Source organism: Sinocyclocheilus rhinocerous, unplaced genomic scaffold (assembly GCF_001515625.1).
Source record: "Sinocyclocheilus rhinocerous isolate Xijiao unplaced genomic scaffold, SAMN03320098_v1.1 scaffold1708, whole genome shotgun sequence".
Lineage (NCBI taxonomy): Eukaryota > Metazoa > Chordata > Actinopteri > Cypriniformes > Cyprinidae > Sinocyclocheilus > Sinocyclocheilus rhinocerous.
Window position 1 is genome coordinate 963,853 of NW_015648635.1, and position 25,620 is coordinate 989,472.

Here is a 25,620-nt window from a genome sequence, read left to right on the forward strand (position 1 = left end):
ATTTGAAAAATAATGTGTTTTTTGAACATTAAAGCATGTCAACATATTCTGTTACACCAAATACACAAAATAATGATCTTTAAAAAAGCATCATATGACCCCTTTAATCTTTGTTAACATTAGTTAATAAAAATACAGTTCATTGTTAGCCCATGTTAGCTCAGGTCTATTAAATAGCATTAATAGATGCCACTTTTGATTTTAATAATGTATTAGTAAATGTTGTAATCAACATTAACTAAGATTAATAAATGCTTTAGAAGTATCTTTCATTGTTAGTTTATGTTAACTAATGTGGGTAACTAATGTTAACATATTGAACCTTATTGAAAAGTGTTACGAAAAAAGAAGGTAATTTGATGTTAGCCACTTCTGTCCTCAGAAAAGGTAATTAAGCATAAAAATCTTTCTGAATGAGATCATTTTATGATTTTTATACATTTTATGATTTATATAATTGTAATGACAACAATGTATATCAAACATTTTTAAATTCTTGAATAATTATTTATGTGTTTTTAGATATGCAAGTATTATATTATATTATATTGTTCTTGTATATATAATATAATATAATATAACATAACATTTTAATTCTTGAACAAGTAATGAACCTAAAATGTATACTTTCTCTTATAAACGTAAAAAATATGCATGCACTAACTACAAGGCTATGTCTCTGAGAGATCTCAATCTGATTTATTAATTAATTAATTAATAAATATAGTAACTATGGTATTTTGGTGGAAACTATGCTTACCATGTTTTTTTTGTAAGGGACATACATTTTTATCTATTTTGTAATATCTGTGCTGAAAGAAAACCCTTTCCTCCTATTCATCATGTGCAGATGATACGTTCACAGATCTGCTTTGTCATCATGTACACTGTATGTATTGCATGCTGTGTGATATATTTGTGTGATTTAAACTCCTATTCTGTGGGTAGACAGATTAGTATGATATTAAATCGCTGTAATTTCAGCCATAATATAGGTTATGGATTATATCAAAATAATTGGCTTTGTATCACATCACTATATTGTAAATGTACTTTTTGATGCCATACATCTCATTACCAAATTCTTTTCCTGGTTCTCGCATGTTTGAATATGGGTTTCCTGCTGTCAGTGGTTTCAAAGACAGTTCTTTTTCTTCTCTTCCTTTTGGAATCCATCTTTTAACAGAAATACAAAATGGCGCAGTCGTGCTTTTGTGAGATAAAGCCGAGCTGCGCTCGTCAAGACGTGAACTCTGGGGGGACACAGAAAGACCATTAGACTAATAGGATTACTGTAACCACGTTCTAACGGAGCCGTTTCAAGCGCGCCTGAGAATGGGGAATTTCCTGCTGAGGAGTATTTTAGGAACTCCCACATTCAGTTGAGGGGGGGAAGTGGATTTTTTTTCCGAGATGCTTTTTGGGAGTGTATGTGTGTTGTCTGTGTGGTTTTTGTTGTTGCTTCACAGGAACACTTTCCCCCCTCTTAGCCATGTTGTCATATATCATAAACACAGGCCACAGGGAGCCGTTTCAAGCGCGCCTGAGAATGGGGAATTTCCTGCTGAGGAGGATTTTAGGAACTCCCACATTCAGTTGAGGGGGGGAAGTGGATTTTATTCCGAGATGCTTTTTGGGAGTTTGTGTGTTGTCTGTGTGGTTTTTGTTGTTGCTTCACAGGAACACTTTCCCCCCTCTTAGCCATGTTGTCATATATCATAAACACAGGCCACAGTTCCCACAGAGAGAGGGCCCTGCTTTTCCTGGCCCCGTGACAGTTTCATACTGAAAAGAACAGGCTAGTCTCTTGCCTCTCAGAATAGCCAAGTCCGACAGACAGCTCGCATCTGTGTGTGTGTGTGTGTGCGTTTTTCTGTGTGTGTTCCTCATGACCAAAGCAGTGACCTTTCTTAAATCTATCCATTGTTTGGTTTCTCTTCCCAGATCGGTGAGAGGGCAGAATTTCTCAACAGATCAGCACAGAAGAGGTGATCACTTCTACTTTTACTCCTTGCAGACCTTTCATGAAAACATGTTGTTCAACTTCAATGCACAAATGTGTCCAAAAGGATCCAAACAATAAGATTAATTACATCAATTAATAATCTGAAGTATTCAGAGTACTTTCGGGTTAAAAGAATGTTCTGCTTCCAAAACAAGTTAAGCTCTTTCGACATCATTTGTGGCACGTTGTTGATAACCACAGACAATTGTTGATTCGTCCCTCAGTTTATAAAAACAAGGATACATTCAATGACATCGGAAAGCAACTGTTTTCATTGTGAAAAATCCACAGGAATTTTGTTGTTAGCACATAACCATTCACCTAGAACAGCAGCAGGACTATTTAGACAGCTTTACAGCCCATATAATTACTATTATTTAATAATATTAAAGATATTTAGCAAAAATAGGAGATAATCTGTCTACCCATCCATCCATCACCAAATGCATCTATCTGAAATAACTTCTTGTTGAAGAAATATTAATATACTAAATTATTAGTGCAAATCAATCTGTATTTATCTATCTATCAATCTGTCTATCAGTCTGTCTATTTATTTATCTATCTATCTATCTGTCTGTGTGTCTGTCTTTCTGTCTATCTATCTGTCTGTCTGTCTGTCTGTCTATGTATCTATCTATCAGTCTGTCTATATCTATCTATCTATCTATCTATCTGTCTGTCTCTCGTTCTGTCTATCTATCTTTCTGTCTGTCTATCAATCTGTCTATCTGTCTGTCTTTTTTCCTTTCTATCTATCTATCTGTGTCTGTCTGTCTATCAATCTGTCTATTTATCTATCTATCAATCTGTCTGTCTGTCTGTCTGTCTATCTATCTGTCTGTCTGTCTGTCTGTCTGTCTGTCTATCGGTCTATTTATCTATCTATCAATCTGTCTGTCTGTCTGTCTGTCAAGAAATATTAATATACTAAATTATTAGTGCAAATCAATCTGTATTTATCTATCTATCAATCTGTCTGTCTATCAGTCTGTCTATTTATTTATCTATCAATCTGTCTGTCTGTCTATCTATTTATTTATTTATCTATCTATCTATCTATCAATCTGTCTGTCTATGTATCTATCTATCTATCTATCTATCTATCAGTCTGTCTGTCTGTCTGTCTATCTATCTATCTATCTATCTGTCTGTCTGTCTGTCTCGTTCTGTCTGTCTATCTATCTATCTATCTATCTATCTATCTATGTTTGTCTGTCTGTCTGTCTGTCTTTTTTCCTTTCTATCTATCTATCTATCTATCTATCTGTGTCTGTCTCTCTTTCTGTCTGTCTATCTATCTGTCTGTCTGTCTGTCTGTCAATCTGTCTGTCTGTCTGTCTATCTATCTATCTATCTATCCGTCTGTCTGTCCGTCTGTCCGTCCGTCACAAACTATTTGTCACACATGAATCGTTCCATTCATTTTAATTTGCCATCTATAATCTTTCATTGTGAAAGTGATGCTTATAAATACCATCATGTGCTGATGTTTGTGTGTGTGTGTGTGTGTGTGTCAGTTCTGTGAAGGCGTCTCACAGTCCTGTGGTGTCTAAGATTGATAACCGATTAGAGCAGTACACCAGCGCAGTGCAGGTGAGTCCTACATCGTCCTCTCTCAAACTGAACACAAGCAAAAGAAAGATCTAACTAAAACACAGGACACCAGAAGACAGCACAGCGTAATCTCTGCTCTTCTCTCCATTCAGAGCCACAAAGAGGTCAGATCTCCCAGATCAGCTGCCATAGATCTTCCCATGGTGACGGACGGTATTCGCAACATCAAGAGCATGTGGGAGAAGGGGAATGTCTTCAGCTCTGGTGGTCTATCTATCCGTCTGTCCGTCCGTCCGTCACAAACTATTTGTCACACATTAATCGTTCCATTCATTTTAATTTGCCATCTATAATCTTTCAGTTTGAAAGTGATGCTTATAAATACCATCATGTGCTGATGTTTGTGTGTGTGTGTGTCAGTTCTGTGAAGGCGTCTCACAGTCCTGTGGTGTCTAAGATTGATAACCGATTAGAGCAGTACACCAGCGCAGTGCAGGTGAGTCCTACATCGTCCTCTCTCAAACTGAACACAAGCAAAAGATAAATCTAAATTAAACACAGGACACCAGAAGACAGCACAGCGTAATCTCTGCTCTTCTCTCCATTCAGAGCCACAAAGAGGTCAGATCTCCCAGATCAGCTGCCATAGATCTTCCCATGGTGACGGACGGTATTCGCAACATCAAGAGCATGTGGGAGAAGGGGAATGTCTTCAGCTCTGGTGGGAGCCCAGCGTCCACCAACAAGGTTTGTGATGTTCATTCACATTGAAGGGTGGTGAAGCAGACCCCACTTTTCCTCTTGGACCCATTTCCTGTCCAACGTCACATTCTGAACTTTAACCTTAAAGGGAGTGTTTTGTTCCACCCCCTACAGGATGCAGCTGGGATAAAGGTGGGCGTGGCCGGCCGCATCAACGATTGGTTGAATAAAACTCCAGAGACGGGCAAGACGTCAGGAGGAAGACCCACGGTAAGTCTTTGACTGTGTCCATCACACTCGTGAACTCTATGTGCATCACATCAGGGCGTGATGAGTCTTGTTATCTGGCGCCACCTAGTGGTACTGATTCAATCCAAAGGGGAAACTAAAACAGATGTTAAAGAAAACATTAGAAAGAGATTCATAGGAGCATTTGCAGAGTAATTTCTGATGTTTATATGTACATTTGACTATTTCTGTCATGTAATCACATAGAAGTGATTAAAGGAGTGGTTTTATTCAGGCTTTCTCTTACGTCCTGTCTGCTCCGCCATGCCTGCAATCCTTCATCGCTGACAAACACAATTTTTTCTCAATCAGCCCGACTCGCTTTCTCTCTCTTAGTTATTTATACACATAACATTTTTCATATGCCCCTGGAGAATGAATTAATAAAGCACTTATTTGTCCAAACAACAGGCTGTGGGTTTTTATAACCCTTCAGGCATGCCATTAGGACTTTGGAGACAGTTACAGTCATAACACACGCACTAGCATGATATCTGCAGTATAATCGCGGAGAATAACATTGCCATAACGTTGCCTGTGTGTTTTGTGTTTTAAGCCGTCCCCTTGCTAATTGTCTACAGATCTGACCACCTTGAGGAGGTAAATGTTATTCTATCACACAGAAATGCACAGTGTTTGATGAGCCACACTTAATGCATTTATCACAGGATGGCTTAGGACCTGGCTTTTTTTCCATTTCTTCACAGAGCTTCTCTCGCACTTTCGCTCACTGCCACGAGAGCAGGTGGTTGGTTTGCAGGAAGACTGTGCTTTAAAGTCACCAAGAGTAACTACTGTGGCACTAATTGACTTTTCATTATGCTCCGCCCACCTCAGCTTCCATTGCTCGCTCAGACAAGTGGTCTAACGTGTTTGATAGGAATGAACTGGAGATTTTCTGGAAACAATGAGATTGTTCAGTAGAATGTGCTCATGGAAGTGGAAAAAGTGTGATACTGCAAAGCATCCTGTATATGCCACTTTGTATATAACATTGCAAGTTTTGCAAGTGAAAACCTTAAATAAATTATATAATTATGCAGTCATGTGAACAAAAACTATGGAGACTGTGAATCAGAATCGGTTACGACAGTAAACACAGTAAATTGAAAAGAGAAAAGCCTCTTTTATAACATTTTTGTAACAAATGTAATAGCTCACAGTGGTACTGTGACTTATTAGTCACTTGCATCTGCTATGACCTGAATCAATATGTAAATTAATTAACATTGATTTACCCTCAAGCAAATGTAGGTCAAGATTTATTTAAACATTGGGAAAAGGAAAAAATTATGGGTGGCTTGTGTCACTATTATAAGTGACTTGGCAAGTATTTTTTAACAAATTATTTAAATATAAAAAAAAAATTATAAATATTTAAAATTAAATATATAATTTAAATATAATAAACAGGACTTCCACAGACACTTATTAAAAATGAGCCAAATCTTGTCGGATTGGTCAGCAGGGCGGAGCTTAACGAAGGATCAGTTTCATTCTCTCCTCTCTCTTCCATTCCCTCTTTTTCCCGTCACACATGGGTTTAACACCCATCACCCCTTAACAAAGCACTCTGCCTATTGTGAGAAGATCTATTTTAACGCCGACATGACTGGGATCCAGTTGACCAAACATGGCGGTCGTGCACACACACACACACACACACACACACACAGACGCTCACACATCACGAATAGAAACCAATTCGAGTCGATCCCATCCCATCGTCTGAACCTGAAAAGCCATTCCCACGAGTGCTGGCCTTCATATTTTTATATCCACAGATCAAACAGATAATAATGGTAGTCATTCGGAGCGGGCGGCTCTTTCTTTGGAACGGGCACAATAGAATCTACTTCTGGACTGTCAGCGAGGCGTCAAGATCAGGCCAAGGCCGCAGTTAGCCACAGACTGCAGTTCTGGCCCCGATCACTTAAAGGACTGGTAAATGGTGATGTAAAAAGCCTAATGAAGGGAAATCTGTGGTCATAACCGCGCTGATGTTACCAAAGCCAGCAGTGCTGTTTGGTCAGCAGTGGAAGGAATGAGGGTTTCACTTGTATGTGAATCTGGAAAAAGAGCGCTGTATGAAACCATGCTAAGCATGTTCCTGTCATTGTACACGCAGCATGTCGGCCACAAGCACTTTCACTGATGACTTTTTGAAGCACACAGGCACAAAAGAAGTATGTTAAAATGGGAAGGCATAAGTGGAATAGCAGACGGTTGGGCTGGGAAGGGCTCAGCCACACTGATTAGCACATTAGCTTGTGTTTATGTTAATCTTATTCTTTCTCTCTGTTTCTTTTTCTCTTTCTCTCGTTTTCCATTGATTTATACCTCACCCAGGTCACAAGCAGAGGAGAGACCAAATCCGTCACCAATGGTAAGAGATGACAAAAATATTTGTGTAACGCAGTCTTCAATGTCCAACGAAAAGCAATTTGTCAATTCAAAACTGCTGCGCGTTGTGACACAATCACATGCAATTAGAATGTATTTGATGTTTCATATCCATTTATGACGAGCAAGGTTTTGGACCAATAAGATTTCACAGTGGGCGGGGCTGCCAAGTGATTTCGCCACTGAAATGGACCCTTTTCAGCGACTGTGATAATGTGTTTCCATAGTTAATACTCTTAAAACATCTTAATTCGCTCTTCTACAAATTAAGGCCTAAAACAGTCTTGAAAAGGAAAGTCCTAATTTCGTATAAAGTCATGGCATTAAATGTTGCATGCATGCATGCCCTGCAGAAAATTATATCTTTCTCAGTATTTTTGTTTTGTTTTCCAATACAAATATCTAAATATTCGTAAGTCAAGATACATTTAGATGCAAATTGAACATATGAAGTCTTGTTTTCTGAGATATTGTAGAATATTAAGTGAGTTAATGGTTAAAACAAGAAGAAACATCTGTCGACTGGTTATGAAAACTTGTTTCCCCTTTGTTCGAATCAAGTTGATTTTTCTGAGCACATTGGCAGATATTTTTTCTTTTTTAATTATAACTCATTTCATTTTGATCAATTTATCGTAAAACAAGACTTCTTGTGTGTTTTTATTCATCAAGTAAATGTATCTTGATTTAAGATTCAGTTTGCAAACAAGATTAAAGGAAATACTTTTTTGCAGCATGATCAGAAGGTACAATAAAATATATAATATCAGTCTTTAAATGCAAGATGTTTAAAGTGTACCTGAACTATACTTGCAATAGTTCCACTTTAGCAAAATCAGTGATGTCAAAATGAAGTCCTGCTGTGAAGGGCAGTTTCCGCCATATTGCACAACACCCACAATCCCTCGACCAGAAATCCCTGCCAATGATAAAGCATCGCTGCAGGGATGTCGTTCACCGGCTGCAGCGTTTTAAATGCCTCTTTGGCATTGTTTTCTATTTTGAATGCCGGCCATTTGTTCCTCTAGAAGAGGACACGGTGGCCTTCAGGCGTGCCAAGTGGTTTTGGGGTAATGGGCGACTCCCCCACCCAGCTCTGCTCGTCTCAATATCAGGCCGTGGATTCTGGGCGTCTGTCAGTGCCAGCAGGGCTTAAAGCTGCATGTTTGTCACATCACTGCATGGGGCGGTAGAAGATTAGCGTGCCCGCATGCCGTATAGAGATGTCATGAAAACTTAAATCCTTCCAACCACTTAAAAATGGTCGGACTCCACACATTTAAGAGATTCTTTGAGCTGTTTTTAGCTCTGGAGCACAAGAAATAAAAGGTTGTAGATCACAAATACACACAGCTAAGTGTACAAAGATTTTTAATTGTCTCAAAAATGAATTGGCTTAAAGGGTCATATGATGCTGCTAAAAAAGAACATTATTTTGTGTATTTGGTGTAATGCAATGTGTTTATGCGGTTTAAGGTTCAAAAAACACATTATTTTCCACATACTGTACACTATTGTTTCTCCTCTATGCCCCGCCTTTCTGAAATGCATTGATTTTTACAAAGCTCATTGGTCTGAAAAGCGAGGTGTGCTGTGATTGGCCAGCTATCCAGTGCGTTGTGATTGGCCGAATACCTCAAGCGTGTGACGGAAATGTTACACCCCTTACCATATTGTGATGCCCTGTCCGGCCGGAGCGATGAGACAAAAACATTAAAACCCATTACAAACGAGGCATTTGTTGCATCCAGTGGAGACATAATTACGGATTATAATGACTTATACTGTCTTTTTACGCGCTGCGTTGCATCACGCCGCGTAAAAATAAAACCATGTCTGCATTTACGATTGGAGAAATGACAAACAACAAGCCCTACTCTACACTGCTCAAAAAACTCGCGTTTGAATCGTCAGTGGCAAATTCTTTAAATATAAAAAACGTACTTACAGTATGCGAGTCAGCGCAACAAACACACACCATTTAACCCTTCTAAGAGACAAAATATGACCCAGATCCCATACAGAACAGACAACAATGATGTTTAAACATATTTTGTATGGTAATCATTCCCTAATATTTTGTAAATTTGGATAACATTTGACTAGAGATCTACTTATTTCACTGGTTCTGGAAAAGGCTGCATTTATTTGAACAAAAAAATGGAGCAAAAACTGAAATATTGTTTAAAAAAAAAAAAAAAATGCAGTTTAATTTTTTATATATATATTAAAATGTAATTTATTCCTGTAATGGCAAAGCTGAATTTTCAGCATCATTACTCCAGTCTTCAGTGTCACATGATCCTTAAGAACTCATTCTGATATGCTGATCAAAAAACTTTTTAATTATTATTATCAATGCTGAAAACAGTTTGCTGCTTAATATTTTTTGTGGAAACCGTGCTACTTTTTCAGGATTCTTTGATCAAGAACATGTTCAAAAGAACAGCACTTATTTTGTGGATTCAAACTTTTTATTTCCAATCTTTAATTTATTAATGCATGCATAATCCTGCATAGTGCATGTTCAGTTAGTATTACATTTTAATTTCTCTTTTGTCTTTTAACAGGAACGGGCCATTAACCTTTCAAAGACGCCAGAGAGGCAGGGACCAAGAGAATGCACAACATTCCTTTTTTTAAACTTTCAGTAATACCAAAAAAAAAAAAAAAACAAGCATTTTATACTGCCAGGAAGATCTATGCGAGTAGACACAGTATAAAAGCGAGAAAAATAAAAAAATATATATGTATTTTATCACTGTATTCACAGGTCACCGTCTTGCACCATCATAACATAAACGCAATGCCTTTGCATGTAACTTCTGTTAAACTGAAATCAAGGCTGTGAAAACAAGCGATCAACTAACTTGTTTAGATTATATAATAATTATATAACAGCAGCCAACTCAAAACATTACGAGATCCCTTGAAAAAGAGGACGAGGAGTAGCATTCCGAATTGTCTTTTGTCAAATCACATTTTTGTAAACATGTTAGTTACCCTTCTCATCTGTTAATTTATAGCTAAAGCCTTTAAAGCTTCACCTTGCATTTCATTCATGTTATCTGTATTTTGTACCTTTTGTCGTAACGACACTGTTTTTTTTTAATTGTCTTAATAATATATGTTAGCACATAGTGTACGTTTTTGTAATTAACTATATATTTTACTGCTTGATACAAAAATGGTCTTTGCTTTTGCTCTCAATATTATTTTATATCAAAGCGAGTTTTAATTCAGCAGAAGTCCATTAAGTCATACCGTTAGCATTATTACATTATCTTTGGCCTTTTTACTTCTGGAAACACTGGTCTGAAGTTGTCTGTGACCAACTTTTTGTAAGTGTTAATCATGTGGAATAATCGGTATTGGTTAAAAAAAAAAGTGAAACTGTTGAACTCGAAAGAAAGGGAATGTGCACTTTTTGGCTTAAATCACATATTTGATGAGTACATTTCACAGATTTTGCATATAATTCAAGACCTTGGTTAATCCAAAAATATCCAGCAAGGACAGCGAGAAGGACAAAGCCTATTCATGTTTATTGTTCAAGTGTTTCATTTTTCTTCTTTCTGTTGCAATCATTCATACGAAATTGCAACACAGATGTCGTCGGCTTTCAATACAGCGCTAGTTGGCAGAACGTTCGTAATGCTGTCATTTAAACGTGTATCATTTCTGACTTCTTTTGTCAGACAAAGAATATCCAGTTCTGCCGCCATAGCTTATCGCTCATGTCTCTAAATGTTCAAAGATCCTGTATTCTGCTTGTATTTTTTGACAATCAAGTTTTTTACTATTTGTTTCAACACTTGTGTATTGTTTCAGACTAACTCTATGCAAGTCGCACCACCTTTAGTTGAAATTACCTTGTTACAAATATGACCGTTTGTAGCCAATAGTTCCATACAGAGCAAATGTTTCAACTTGTATCATTGTCTCAGTGACCACAATAAAGAGACCAATGAAAAACACCTGTGACCGTGTGCTTCTCAATACTCCAGCAGCCATATATCACATTACTGAAATGCTTCGCTCCCTCTGACAATAGGCTCAGCTCCAGCAGCCAGTCAGAGCAAAGCAGTGGGGTCACATGATCTGGCAGGTCTGTATTAGGTGATCTTTGGGTTAGTTTGAAACTGTCTGCTGCCCGGACCCTCGAGATAAGACCCCATCTCTCGTTCTTCCTAGTGAGATCTCAGGTAAGAGGTTTCAGATTTTGTCATGGCATCCAAATGACAGTTTCTTCATAACTAAAATCAAACAATTGCTTGCCTACCGGATTAAACTAATTGTCCCAAGTTTCCCATAATGTGTGAATCAAGTCTGAGGATCACCCTCTTCATTCCTTTGCATGGTGTAGTCTGTGCAATCATCAATGCAATGCTCGTCTTGTTCGCCAGAGGGACTGCTGGTTTGCATGCTTGGGGTATTTGCCTTAATGCTGCTTAATACAGACTATCGATGGCAACATTCCTGCCACTGTCAGCCTGTGTAATCCAGCCTTTCAGATGGAGTACGACCGGCCCTGGCTTATTAACGTAAAACACACGTAGCTCCAAAGTGAGACGGATAATCTGCTGCAAAGATTTGGTCAGAGACGCTGCGCTCAGGCCTCTGGCTGCTGCTGCCTGCTCTCATTATCACGAATTCAAAATCAACCTTTATCCAAGATGATCTCTTTGCAAGAGCCATTAGTTTGAGTGCCATCAGACAAGATAGGCTGAAGACCCCAACAGCTGATGAGCTGCAAATATTGAGTGAAAATAAGACGACAAAACATGTTTCAAGTGGATGACCTGCTGACATTTGGAAATGTTGGAAAGAAAAAAAAAATGGTGTAGGATTTACTTTGAAAAAAATTTCACTCAGAAATTGCTAGTAAATTTCACAAAAGAAATGCAAAGAAATTAAAAGTAACACTGAAATAAATATAACATTTTAAAAGTTGAAAATGTACTACGTCAATCTTTATGTACAACTTTAAAAAAATCATTTATACAGTGTGTGATTTCATTGCATTAAAAGCAAATATCAAACCAAGTGGTGCAAAACTAAATTAACTTTTTAGGCTTTTTTGCAATTATTGTCAATCAGCTTGTGTTTTGGTGATTTTTAGGAGGTCAATTCTCCTTAAAGGTGTCATTCATTAAGTTAACTACCAACACAAAAAAAAAATTACAAAATAAAATAGTTGTAAAAAAAAGGTGTAGAAACAATTTTCACTTAAATATAAGTTACAAAGAATTTAAAGTAGAATGGCTGAAATGGTATTTTCTTGTAAAATTAACAGTCATGTTTAAATTTCCAACTAGAAGAAAAATGTTTACGGTGCATGTTCAGTTTTTTTGTCTCAATTGTGAACCACCTTTACTTTCTTATAAAAATAAATTTTGTTTAAAAAATAAAAATCATAAAAACTTAATTTATTAAATGTTTTGCTTGAAAAGCGTGCTTGTGCTATATTACTTGATATTTTGTTGCCTAATACAATGACATTCACGTAGCCTATTTTTAATTGTGACTTAGGTCTATACAATGTAAATAAAACGATGATTATTGCAGTATATTTTGCAAGAAATACTAGACTATTTCAGTCTTTCTGCTTCAAAGGTTCATGTTTAATTGAATGCGAAACTGGTCATTTCTTTGTAATTCTTTGTGAAATTTACAAGCAAATTTTGAGTGGATTTTTTACGTTTTGGGACGACTTTATAATCATAACGAGTTGAATTAAATCTAGACGGGTCTTTAGCGTCATTAGAAGCTGTGGAACAATGTCCTGCACAGACAATGTGCTTTAAAAATAGATGCCAAGGACACACGCGCTCTTGGTTTACACAGAGAATGAATGGCAGGCCTGGATGAGATCAGCCAAGTTCATTGTTTGGAAAAGTGTGGAGCAGCTGTTCCAAACCGTAGTTTATTACAAGCAAAAATAGCCTCCTGCACTCATTAATCACATGTTTTATAGTGTGATTTATCATAAAGGTGTCATTCATTAAGTTAACTACCAACACTAAAAAAAAATTACAAAATAAAATAGTTGTAAAAAAAGGTGTAGAAACAATTTTCACTTAAATATAAGTTACAAAGAAATAAAGTAACATTGAATTAACATGAAATTTTAAAGTAGAATGGCTGAAATGGTATTTTCTTGTAAAATTAACAGTCATGTTTTATTTCCAACTAGAAGAAAAATGTTTACGGTGCATGTTCCGTTTTTTGGTCTCAATTGTGAACCACCTTTACTTTCTTATAAAAATAAATTTTGTTTAAAAAATAAAAATCATAAAAACTTAATTTATTAAATGTTTTGCTTAAAAAGCGTGCTTGTGCTATATTACTTGATATTTTGTTGCCTAATACAATGACATTCACGTAGCCTATTTTTAATTGTGACTTAGGTCTATACAATGTAAATAAAACGATGATTATTGCAGTATATTTTGCAAGAAATACTAGACTATTTCAGTCTTTCTGCTTCAAAGGTTCATGTTTAATTTAATGCGAAACTGGTCATTTCTTTGTAATTCTTTGTGAAATTTACAAGCAATTTTTGAGAGGATTTTTTACGTTTTGGGACGACTTTATAATCATAACGAGTTGAATTAAATCTAGTCGGGTCTTTAGCGTCATTAGAAGCTGTGGAACAATGTCCTGCACAGACAATGTGCTTTAAAAATAGATGCCAAGGACACACACGCTCTTGGTTTACACAGAGAATGAATGGCAGGCCTGGATGAGATCAGCACAGTTCATTGTTTGGAAAAGTGTGGAGCAGCTGTTCCAAACCGTAGTTTATTACAAGCAAAAATAGCCTCCTGCACTCATTAATCACATGTTTTATAGTGTGATTTATCACGGTGGATTGTCTTCAGGACAGCGATGCTGCTTTTTCAAATCTTGTTAAACACGGTAGTGAATACGAATCCTTGTTATTGTCCAACAATGTTGAACATAAAGATTATTGCTCTCTGGGATCAGGGTCACTAGCAGAAGTTTAAAGAGGATTTCAGTCTTTTACCGTTAAATTCACGGTCATTTTTTACAGTGTAGAGAACAAATTTAGGTTTAAAAACATTGTGTTGAAATGTTTCTAAAACATTGACGTGTCCAGTTTACTTGTTGTGATTTTAACGTTATTTAAAGGTTACAAAAACGTTTCTTACAATGCTCTAACTTTTCCACCCAAAATATTATTTTTAACGTTGTTAGAACATTAAAATGTCCAGTTTTGTGATTGTGATTGGAACACTATTTAAAGGTTCCTAAAACTTTCAACTAATTTGATTTGATTTTCACCCAAATAAATTTTTTTTATATCCTAAGAACGTTTTCTCTCAACATTATGAGAATGTTCATCAAGTACAAACAACATCATAAGGACATCGGAGAATGTTGATCTAGAACGTTTTCTCTCAGTGTTATAAGAACATATATCAAATATGAATAATGTTCTAAGAACGTTCCATAAGCATTCATTTAAGAACGTTTTGTCCTAAAATTTTGATCTTAGCTATAAAAATGCTAGTGAAAGTTGTGAGTGTTCCCTATTGGGGTGACAGCTTCGTTTCTGAGAGTGTAACTCTATTTCATGTATCCTTGATTATCCAACTCAAAGTCAACTGTTTATCCTTTTCTTTTTCTCTCTTCACCATGTAATAGGGAAGGTAAGCCAGTATGAGATGAGTACCTACTGCTTAAAGCATCAACATTAGCCATATTCATGCACTAATCACTAACTGTGTCCTCATGGAAATTGGAGGCTGGTCCAGAGGAAGTTCTGCATGCTATTGTGCTATTTTAGACTGTGAGCGTTTCACTTTAGAATAGCTTTTGTCTTCAGCTTCATGCCCAGTGGAGTTGGGTTACTCGAGCACTAATATCAGTATGTGCAGAGTGACATTTTAATATCAAGTATGTCCTGCCCATGTCTGTTTCCTCTTGTCTCAGGTATCAGTCCCTTTATTCTGTCCATAACAGTTCATGAATCTAATATTTTGGTGCTTGTCTTGCGTAGTAAATACAATTTTGTAAAAATGACATTTAACGCATCATTTGGTCCATGTGATCACACAAATGGCATTAGATTCTGAATATGAACTTTATCAAAATGTCATTTACAAGCTGTTGGGTGGATCTCAATGTTCTGACAAAGGTTAAAGATGATCTGTTGACTTGAGTCAGCATCTTGATCATGCAAATGTTCCTCTTATGCTTCTGAATGTATTTGCTACTAATTGTTATTATGTTCACACTGTAGTGGAGGAAACGGAAGAGGAAGGTAAAACCGTGTTCGCTGTGTGTTGTGTTGCTTTTCCTGCATGAGTTTCAATTTAAGATTAACTCCAAAATATGATTAAATTAGAATTAGATAATATTGATACCACATGTGACCTAAAACCATTAGAAAGACCAGTTTCTTCTTCCTTTATAGACTAGAGTCTTTCACATGCATGCAGTTAATTCATTCACTTACTCATCCTCGTTTATGCTATTATTTATTTCTTCCTTCTTTCTTTCATTTATTCTATCATTCCTCCTCCTGAAGTGGAAGGTAAATTTTTCACAACATATGCTAATTGTATTCAGTATTTATGCACCCATTATTTCATTGTTCACTCACTTTTTAATTGTTTTAGTGATATGATATTACACCATAGTATGGAAGGCCATTGCCACAATAAAAATATAAGGTAACACTTTATTTCGATAGTCCACTTTAGACATTCTATTAACAGTAAGTAACTTTGCAACTACATGTCAACTAGCAGTTAGTAGAGTATTAGTAGACTGTCTGCTTAATATCTTCTAACACTTTCTTTGTCAACATTCTACTAACCCTAAACCTACCCTAACAGTCTACTCTGAGAGTTAGTAGACATGTAGTTGCAAATTAATGAGAATTAGTTGACATGTAGTTACAAGGTTACTTATAGTTAATAGAATGTCTAAAGTGGACTATCGAAATAAAGTGTAACCAAATATAATCTCACAATTAAAATATATAAACTTAAAATAGTCACAATTCTGTTTTTTTTTTTTTTTTATAATTAGAAAAAAAAAGTCAGAATTGCAAGATATAAACTCATAATTGCGAGGAATTTTTTGAGATTTAAAAAAAAATCGCAATTAGGGTTTTTTGTTTTCAATCCCGTGGCAGACACGAGCTTCCATACTTCAGCAACTTCATCAGTATTTTGTGTAAATTCACCTTTTTAAAAAATAATAATAATTATAAACTTGCATGATATTAAAACACATTGCATTAGACTCATTTACTGTATCCAAATTAATCATTTCTCTTCAATAGTGCCGCCTCCATCAGAGGAAGGTAAAGCATCAGTCTGACCTTTATTTTGTGATTTTCTGCACATACAAATTTGCAGTTCCCAATACAAGGTGTTTAATATTTCATGTTATGTTTTCATATTAGAACCAGCCCCTGAGAAGGAAGGTAAACATTCCCTCGTTTGATTTGTTAATTCAGTTATTTAAATGTTTTATGTTTAAATTTTTTTTTATATATTATCATAGGTACAATATCTATAGGTACAAACCACTGCAACAACACATTTTTATTTGCATGATACCAAATTCCTCAGTACTTACCATTTGAACCAAAACCTGCATTCAGGTAACTCAAGTTCATTATGAACAAACGTGGCATTCAGTTGCACATTTTTAACTGCAGTTCAGTTGCCAAGAGAATTTCTTTTCATAAACTGGCATTTGATTTCTCCAAATTCCATGTGTTTTATCCAAAAACATACATAAAAGAATATCTGTTCCTAAATGCCAGGTCTTATGTTATGGTATGTTTATAATTTCTCAAGATACAGTCTTTATAAACTAACTTATAATAGAGCCTGTGGAAGTAGAAGGTAATTATTTCAGTTTTTATTAATATCATGGTTATTTATATCTCATATACAAGTGTCTGTAAATCTTCATTCTTTAACCACTTATAACTATCTCATATCTGAACAGAGGAGCCAGAACCTGAACCACAAGGTAAAGCTCCTCAGGTTTATATTCATTCATAGAATATAGATTATGAACAAATCATTTCGCATGAGTTTCCTGATATTCAGATTCTCATTCTTGGCAGCTGGTTTTGTAATATGTAATGAGTGTATAATATGATCTGTTCAATAGTAAGAAATGTCAAAATGATGTGTCCTATGATGGACGGCTCATTTTCTTGTTAATGAATTCAAACTGTGATGATCTGAATCAAAATTCTACCATTATTGCAACTGCACGATGTGTTATTGTGAAGGCTGCAGGACAGAAACTGTGTTTATTTGTAAGGTTTGTATGTCATGATGCAATATAGCAGCTAATTTCAATCGCATGTGTGATGATTGTGAGCGTCAGAAAATTGGGTCGTCATATATTCTGCCGAGCATTTGTTTCAAAATCAGAACATTTCTTTAGTCCTGGATCGTTTCTTATTCCCAAATATTGTTCATTTTTCCTTGAAACATTTCAAATGTGTTTATGCAAGTAGTCTTAATGTGAAATTTTGTCTGTTCGTCTGTCTTCATCTGACAGAAGCTCCCGTGGAGGAGGAGGTCACAGGTAACTGCTTTTTAAATCACACACATATGACCCTGGAGCACAAAACCAGTCTTAAAGGGGTCATATGATGCTTTTTTAAAGATCATTATTTTGTGTATTTGGTGTAACAGAATATGTTGACATGCTTTATTGTTCAAAAAACATTATTTTTCAAATACTGTACATTATTGTAGGTCCTCTATGCCGCGCCTCTCTCAAACGCTTCGTTTTCTACAAAGCCCCCTCCTTAGATTCCAGATGTTAAAATAGTTGTATCTCGGCCAAATATTGTCCTATCCTAACAAACCATACATCAATGGAAAGCTTATTTATTCCGCTTTCAGATTATGTATAAATCTCAATTTTGAAAAATTGACCCTTATGACTGGTTTTGTGGTCCAGGGTCACATATGGTTTGATTGATTCTCTGGGAGTCTGTAATGTACTTTGTGCGTCATATTAATAGTGATGATGTATTTTGTTTATTTTTATCCCCAGATGAGACAAAACCAAAGCCAAAGTATGTTCTTCATTGACATCTTTCTTTCTAAAGTGGTGTTTATCTCCATATATTCACATGTAAAGACTGTACACCATCGGCCCTCACGGATAACAATTATTTTACAGATTCATGCCAAATATCAGTGCTCCAAAGATTCCTGAAGGAGAGAAGGTGGACTTTGATGTGAGTTTGGATTTGAATTACATCTCTTCCTGTATTCGCTTCACAGTGTTTGGAATGGAATTCTAGCATCTTGCTTATACTACATTGAAATTTGTAAACCTGCACATTATTAATAATACATATTTTCAATAGTATGCTATATGTCATATTACACTTGTCACATGTCTTTCGTATGTGAATATTTAATTCTGCAAGTATTATGTCCATATCTAATCTAGTGTAAAAATGTCTTAAAGGGATAATTCACCCAGAAATGAAAATCCTGTCCTCATTTACTCACCCTTAAGTTTCTTTCTTCTGTTGTGCAGATATTTTGAAGAATGATGGTAACCGAACAGTTGGCGGTAGCCATTGACTTCCATAGTATTTTTTCCATACTTTGAAAGTGAATGGCTACTGTAAAGTGTTTGGTTACCATCATTGAACAAAGAACTGTAAACCTTTACATGCACCCAGCGTTTCCACCATTACAGTCTTTTCGGAGTCAAAATGAGTGCACGTTGAATACTACACATTTATGCATGGTCTTCCACAATTTACAACATATGTGTGTTATACGTACCACAACAGAGCTGTATATTATTGTAAACATTGCTTTCACGTCAGTACCTCTGTGTGTGTGTGTGTGTGTGTGTGTGTGTGTGTGCGCAACAGGACATCCACAGAAAGCGTCAGGAGAAGGATTTTTCTGAGCTTCAGTCTCTGATCGAGGCTCATTTCATCCAGAGGAAGAAAGATGAAGAGGAGCTGATCGCTCTGGTCAACAGAATCGTAAGTCGTTCATAATCTGGATGAACAGTCTATTCTAGAATAGCATTAAACAGCTAAATAACATTGAGTCTTGACTTGTGATTGACAGTGTTGTATCTGTGCAGGAGAAGCGTCGCACTGAGAGGGCGGAGCAGCAGAGAATCCGTTCAGAGAAGGAGAAGGAGAGACAAGCCCGTCTGGCTGTGAGTGGCACTCCCTTCAGCCAATAGGAAGCAGCCGTTTACCTCCATAACTCTGAATGCTAGAATAGAAATGTAGGAGAAAGTAAGTGAAACTCTTTCCATCGCTTCTCTTCAGGAAGAAAAGGAGAGAAGAGAGCAAGAGGAGCAGAGAAAGAAACAAGATGAAGATGCTAAGAAGAAGAAAGCACTTACCAACATGACACACCAGTACGGAGGAATCCAGCAGAAGGTTTGAATTAAGAGCTTTCTAGCAAACTAGAAAACGACATTATCATCATGCATTGTGAAATACAAAACTACCGCAGCAGTACCAAGTAAAAGTGAATCAAACAGGGCGAGGGCCGCAAGGGGGCGAAGAAACAGACGGAGAGAGAGAAGAAGAGGAAGATCCTGGCAGAGAGGAAGAAGCCACTCAACATCGATCACCTGTCTGAAGATAAACTGAAGTAAGTCACCGCTGAGCAGTTAGATCAGCTGGTGGTGTGGAAATGGCCACTGACGAAGCTTCTGATTGGTTCTCGCAGAGAGAAGGCCAGTGAGCTCTGGCAGTGGATGATGCAGCTGGAGGCCGAGAAGTTCGACCTCAGCGAGAAACTGAAGAGACAGAAATATGACGTAAGTGCTGACATAACCTAAAAAACGTTGCATAAATGTTTATAAATTTACAGATTTGAATCAATGTCAATATCGATTTTGTACATTGCATTTTGGTTGCAAATGACTATTTTCTTTTTTGCTCTATCGCCTTAAAGGGGTCCTATTATGCTTTTTCACTTTTTCAACTTTAGTTAGTCTGTAATGTTGCTGTTTGAGCATAAAAAAGATCTGCAAAGTTACAAAGCTCAAAGTCCACTTCAAAAGGAGATATTTTATTTAACAGAAATCACTTTTCAAAAACTACAACGAACACACTGGCCCAGCTAACCAATCACAGCACATTTCGTCTTTCAGCAGGCGGGCCTTCATTTGATACAGGAACTGTTCGAGCCGTTCATGCCAGACCGTGGAGAGAGGTGTTGTAATAATGTAAAATATGTGAAAAAGAATGTGTTTTTCGAACAACCTCGTATGAGAGCCTGTTCTAGTACACCCCCAAAACAAAATCAAGACTTTGTAAAAGAGCATAATAGGACCTCTTTAACTTCAAGAAAAAATGTTTCTTTATTTATGTCTGTATCAGCTGTGGACATATATTTTAATCACGAGTCATAAAGTAGATTATAAAAAAAAGACGTAAATTACTTAGTCAACATGAAATTAACTTAATTTACTTTTTTAATACACTTTTTTGTGTGTTATTGTGAACAATTAATTGGTTTTCCAGCCAAAAATGACAACATCCAAGCCCTATCATATAGAAATCACTTTTTCACAATTCAGGAAATTTCCAATAAATATATTTTTTGTGAGGTAAATGTCCTACCTCACACCTTTTTTTCTTTGTAAATATTTATTTTACTCTGGAATATGTCATATGGAATCATGTCGGAAAGATTGCATTTACGAGTTGAACGCACATGAATATCAGCAGTCGTAATTATAAGTGTGAAACTTTGGATTTTCTTTAAGCCCAGAGTTTCTGAGTTGAGAAAACATGTCAGGTGCAATGGATGCAGCATCTGTATTAATGCCAAATTTGTTAACATGTACTAAATTATTATATAATTTAATAAATTATATAATATGTTAATTCAATTATTTTAATAATAATTATATAATTTCACAGTCAAACTAATTTGCATACAAAATATAGTATTGTACAACTACAATAAAATACATAATTCAATTTAGAGCACCTTCTTAAATTGGATAAAAACATACACTACCGGTCAAAAGTTTGGGATCAGAACGTTTTTGAATGTTTTTACAGGAGTTTCTTCTGCTCATCAAGGCTGCATTTATTTGATCAAAAATACAAGAAAAAAATGTAATATTGTGAAATATTATTACGATGTAAAATAACGTTTTTCTATTTTAATATACATTAAAATGTAATTTATTCCTGTGATCAAAGCTGAATTTTCAGCAGCATTACTCCAGTCTTCAGTGTCACATGATCTTTCAGAAATCATTCTAATATGCTGATTTATTATTAGTGCTGGAAACTGTTTGTTAATATATATATATATATATATTTAATATATATTTTTTAACCTGTGATACTTTTTTTCAGGATTCTTTGATTAATAAAAAGTTAAAAAGAAGAGCATTTATTTAAAATAGAAATTTGTTCTAACGATATACACTACAGTTCAAAAGTTTGGGGTCAGTAAATTTTTATTCTTTCTTTTTTATTCAGCAAGGATGTGTTAAATTTATAAGTGATAGCAAAGATTTATATTGTTAGAAAAGATTTATATTTTGAATAAATGCTGTTCTTTTTAACTTTTTATTCATCAAAGAATCCTGAAAAAAGTATCGCAGTTTCCAAAAAAAAAATATTTAGCAGCACAACTGATAATTGTCAACATTGATAATTCTAATAATAAATCAGCATATTAGAATGATTTCTGAAGGATCATGTGACACTTTATACTGGAGTAATGGCTGATGGAAATTCAGCTTTGCATCACAGAAGTAAATTATATTTTAAAGGATATTAAAATAGAAAACATTATTTTAGTTTGTAATAACATTTTGCAAGAGTACTGTTTTTTTCTGTATTTTTGATCGAATAAATGCAGCCTTGATGAGCATAAGAGACTTCTTTAAAAAACATTACAAGTCTTACTGATCGCAAACTTTTGAACGGTAGTGTAAATGAAAAAAAAAACACCCAATGTGCATGCTTTATTAATAATTTTATATATGCAGAGTTAAAAAAAAAAAATATTTTATGCAGAAAAGGTGCATTGCCATCTTGCTTCGACCAAATTTATTTGAAACACGTGACGTCATAATTACGACTTCGTAAATATGAACTTCCCAGGAGGACTTGAATCCACCAATATATTCACATTACGGAATCAAAATAATTTGTGAATATTTCATGTTGACTTTAAAAGACTTGGCTGGTAAAATAGTTCCCACTTGGGCGCTGTGAAAACAGGCGTCCATGGCCTGCCTGTCTAAAACTGACTTGCTTCCAGATTAATGTTCTCCAGACCCGAATCAATGAACAACAAAAGTTGTAAGTAACCGGCTGTGTTGTGTAGCCTGCTGTCAGTAACTGTTGTCGGTCAGATTTGTGTCGGGTCTGGGCTGTCGATCGGTCGGTTGCTGCCGTGGGTGAAGGCAGGAGACGTGCTTGTGGCTGTAATCAGGCAGCGGACGTCTGCGAATCCACAGGTTTCCCCATCAGCCTGTCCTGTTGAAATTGTCTTTTGTGCTTAGCAAGGCTTGTATGTGTCCCTTACAGATCACTCAGCTACTGGCTAGAGTCCGAGATCACCAGAGGTAAGTACCCTGAGCCACACTGGTCACTTTCCCCTGGTTTCAGCGAGGTCTGGTTCAGAAGAAGGAAGCAGAGGAAGTGTTGCTGTTAAGCAGACCAAGACAAAGCCGTTTTGGTTTGATCTGCTTAACAGACCCTGCTCCTTTCAGATCCCAGGCCCGATGAAACCATACCATCTTGACCAGAGCGAGGTTGGAGCATGTGGTCCAGCTCAATCCCAGCGTCAAACGGGGAAACGTTTAGGATTTTTACACTCAATCCTAATAGGACCAGTTCAAGTGGCTCCTTCAATTCGTACTTTACTGTCATCGCCAACACATACAGTACATGAATTTGCCCACATAAGCTGACAGAACCACTCATATATGCAGATATATAGGTATGAATTATTATAAATGTTCACCCAAAAATCCAAGATGTAGATTAGCATTCCATCACTTGCTCACCAATGGATCCTCTGCAGTGAATGGGTGCCGTCAGAACGAGAGCTGATAAAATGATCACGATAATCCACAAGTAATCCATCCATCAATTAATGTCTTGTTAAGGCAAAAAGCTGCATGCAAACAAATCCATCAAGGCATTTTAAATTCAAACCATCACTTCTGGCCAAAATACGAGTCCATAATCCATAATAACTCTTCCTCCAGTGGAAAAAGTCCATCCACTATTGTCCTCTCACATCAAAATCCTAAAAAAAAATAGTGTATACTTCATATAGCATTAGATGATGAATACTTCACAGGCATTAGATGATGGACTGGACTGGACTGGAGTGGTGTGGATTATTTTTGGATTATTGTGATGTTTTTATCAGCTGTTTGGACTATCATTCTGACGACACCCATCCACTGCAGATCATTCATTGGTGAGCAAGTGATGTAATGCTAAATATCTCCAAATCTGTTCGCATAAAGAAAGACGCTCATTTACATCTTGGAAGGCCTGAGGGTGAGTACATTTTCAGCAAATATTCATTTTTGGGTGAACTATTCCTTTAATACATTGATTGGACATACATGAGAGAGACTCCGATGGAACGGTAAGTTCAAAATGAATATTTTGCCTCTTGAGATGGAATCTGTAGGCTGAACGAGATGGTAAGAAACACATTAGGCCAAAACAAGACTGAAACATGGACAGCATGCGAATGAGTGGCGCTTTTTTTCTTGCATGTTGATCAAACGTGTCTCTCCTAATCTTGTGAACTGACATTCCGATAACAGTTTTATTTTGTTTTCACTTCACAAATGTGGTAAGGACAGGAATCATTTTTGTTTTTGGGGTTGTTGTTTTAATTAATATTCATGGCTTAGCTGATGAATATTAATTAGGGTATGCTCAGAGTCTGTCATCTGAGATCAAGTCTGAAATTTGCAAGTAAAAATTGAAATGCATTATGATTAGAAATGAAGTGTGCTAAATCATTTAAATAATTTCAATAGCATAATGTTATGTTCTGATTTAGTAGCTCAATGAACTGATGAAAGGATCAGCAATTATCTCAAAAGTTTTTGTTTTGATATGCAGCCAAATATAATGGTTTGATGATTATTTTTTCTCTTTTCAGTGCCAAAGGTCGTGGCAAGGGCAAGGTTGGCGGCAGGCTGAGGTAAACGTGCAGCGAATCGAGGCGCTACAGAGATCCAGAAGACTTTGTCTCCTTCTTCTTCACATATGCATTTGTAGTCATTATAAAACCATCTTTCTGTTTGATTGCATATGTAGAGACTGTAAAGTCTGTCATTTTACTAATTTTTTATTTCTGCTTTTTTGTCTTAGACACACAATTATTCTGCAGTCATCACTAAAATGTATCATTAGTTTTATCCCTGCATCATTAAAAGAGCCAAACTGCCTACAAAGTGTCCTGGTGACTGTTTCTCACATACTTATTTTACATTATTTTCCAGAACCTCCTTTTTTTAATCACTATACCCACACATGAAAATGTAATTCATCATCAGTGCAAAAAAAAAAAGGGTGCAGAGCCAATATGATCTTAATAATAAACTAATTTCAACATACTATCAAACCAATGTAAGTCATAATAGAAAGAGGACCTGGATAAATAAACAAAAAGCATTGACTGAATGTATTGTCTTTCTTGAGAAATGCCTATGGACCAATATTAACTTTACTATAATACTACTATACTATTCTATACTATAATACTTTAGTAAATTACTATAGCAGTGTAATTCACAAAAATCACAGGAGGGTGCAACCCGTTTAAGTTCATTAGACTCGATTTGCAGCCGTGTCATTTACAAAAATCACCACAGGAGGGCATTTAAATTGAATACTCGATTTGCAGTGGTGTAATTCACCAAAATCACCACATTTAGGTTCATCAGACTCAAACATCGGTCTGTGTAGTGCTGTGTGAACTTGAATATGACTTCGGTAACACTGACTGCTTGGCGTTACATGTTGATTAGTTATTGGCTGTGGTGATGAATATTTAATTAGCTGTGTTTGTGCTTATGAAAAACATTAAATATAGTTGTTTGTAGTTATTGTAGCTTATAGTTCTATTTGTCATTCTGTTTAGTGTTGTTTATGTGGGGTTTTTTATCACTACATATTTAATTTAGTTGTTACCTTTGTTGAGAATAGTGTTCCTTTCAACTACATGTGACTTCATGTTTTGTTCTATTGTTTGTGCAGTGTTGTATCAATGCTTGTTAAAAGGGAATGGATATTATTATTCTGTGCTGGAAGTTCAAATCATAAAACTGCACAAAGCAAGTTGAGCCAGAACAAAGACCAAAACAATAATTGTGCCAAAACAGTATAACAGTATAATTTAATATGAGTACTACACACATAAATTTAAATAAAAGAAATGATAATTGTTTTTTTTATACATTATAAGAAATAGAATTTCTGTCTTTCCACCAAAAACACTACACCTAACAATTTTTTCTTTTCTTTTATTTATTTTTTATTTAAAAAAAAAATTCTATATAGGGTGTACATCAAAAAATATAAACTAATTTGTTAGGCAATTCATGTTCTTTAACCTGAAAAAAAAATTCTGTATTTAACTCCTTGTGGAGAC

General features: G+C 35.8%; 2 protein-coding genes and 1 long non-coding RNA gene across 4 annotated transcripts in view; all 3 read left to right on the plus strand.

Moving 5' to 3' along the window:
* The window catches only part of LOC107710121 (non-muscle caldesmon-like), a 74,285-nt gene extending 69,717 nt beyond the window's left edge, over positions 1–4,568 (plus strand). Inside the window, exons 10-14 of one of the 2 annotated variants that reach the window (XM_016514844.1) lie at positions 1,945–1,988; positions 3,526–3,601; positions 3,715–3,826; positions 4,284–4,309; positions 4,439–4,568. In XM_016514844.1, coding sequence (XP_016370330.1) covers positions 1,945–1,988; positions 3,526–3,601; positions 3,715–3,826; positions 4,284–4,309; positions 4,439–4,546 — 366 coding nt within the window. In that variant the 3' untranslated portion in view covers positions 4,547–4,568. The remainder of the gene's footprint in view (positions 1–1,944; positions 1,989–3,525; positions 3,602–3,714; positions 3,827–4,283; positions 4,310–4,438) is intronic. The other variant, XM_016514845.1, reaches the window with a different exon arrangement.
* Positions 4,569–5,104: 536 nt separating this feature from the next.
* Positions 5,105–9,690, plus strand: LOC107710122 (uncharacterized). Its single transcript, XR_001636560.1, has 3 exons — positions 5,105–5,152; positions 6,902–6,938; positions 9,526–9,690. It is a non-coding gene; the product is annotated as an uncharacterized LOC107710122 (long non-coding RNA).
* Positions 9,691–10,839: 1,149 nt separating this feature from the next.
* On the plus strand, positions 10,840–24,629 carry LOC107710083 (troponin T, fast skeletal muscle-like). The gene is made up of 18 exons (XM_016514789.1): positions 10,840–10,845; positions 11,091–11,160; positions 15,225–15,245; positions 15,513–15,518; positions 16,275–16,295; positions 16,398–16,418; positions 16,828–16,845; positions 16,952–16,975; positions 17,519–17,545; positions 18,023–18,044; positions 18,152–18,209; positions 18,864–18,980; positions 19,085–19,162; positions 19,278–19,391; positions 19,496–19,608; positions 19,687–19,777; positions 22,521–22,558; positions 24,127–24,629. Exons 1-18 carry the CDS (start codon positions 10,840–10,842, stop codon positions 24,170–24,172), a joined length of 891 nt encoding a protein of 296 aa, XP_016370275.1. The 3' UTR covers positions 24,173–24,629.
* Positions 24,630–25,620: the final 991 nt, after the last annotated feature.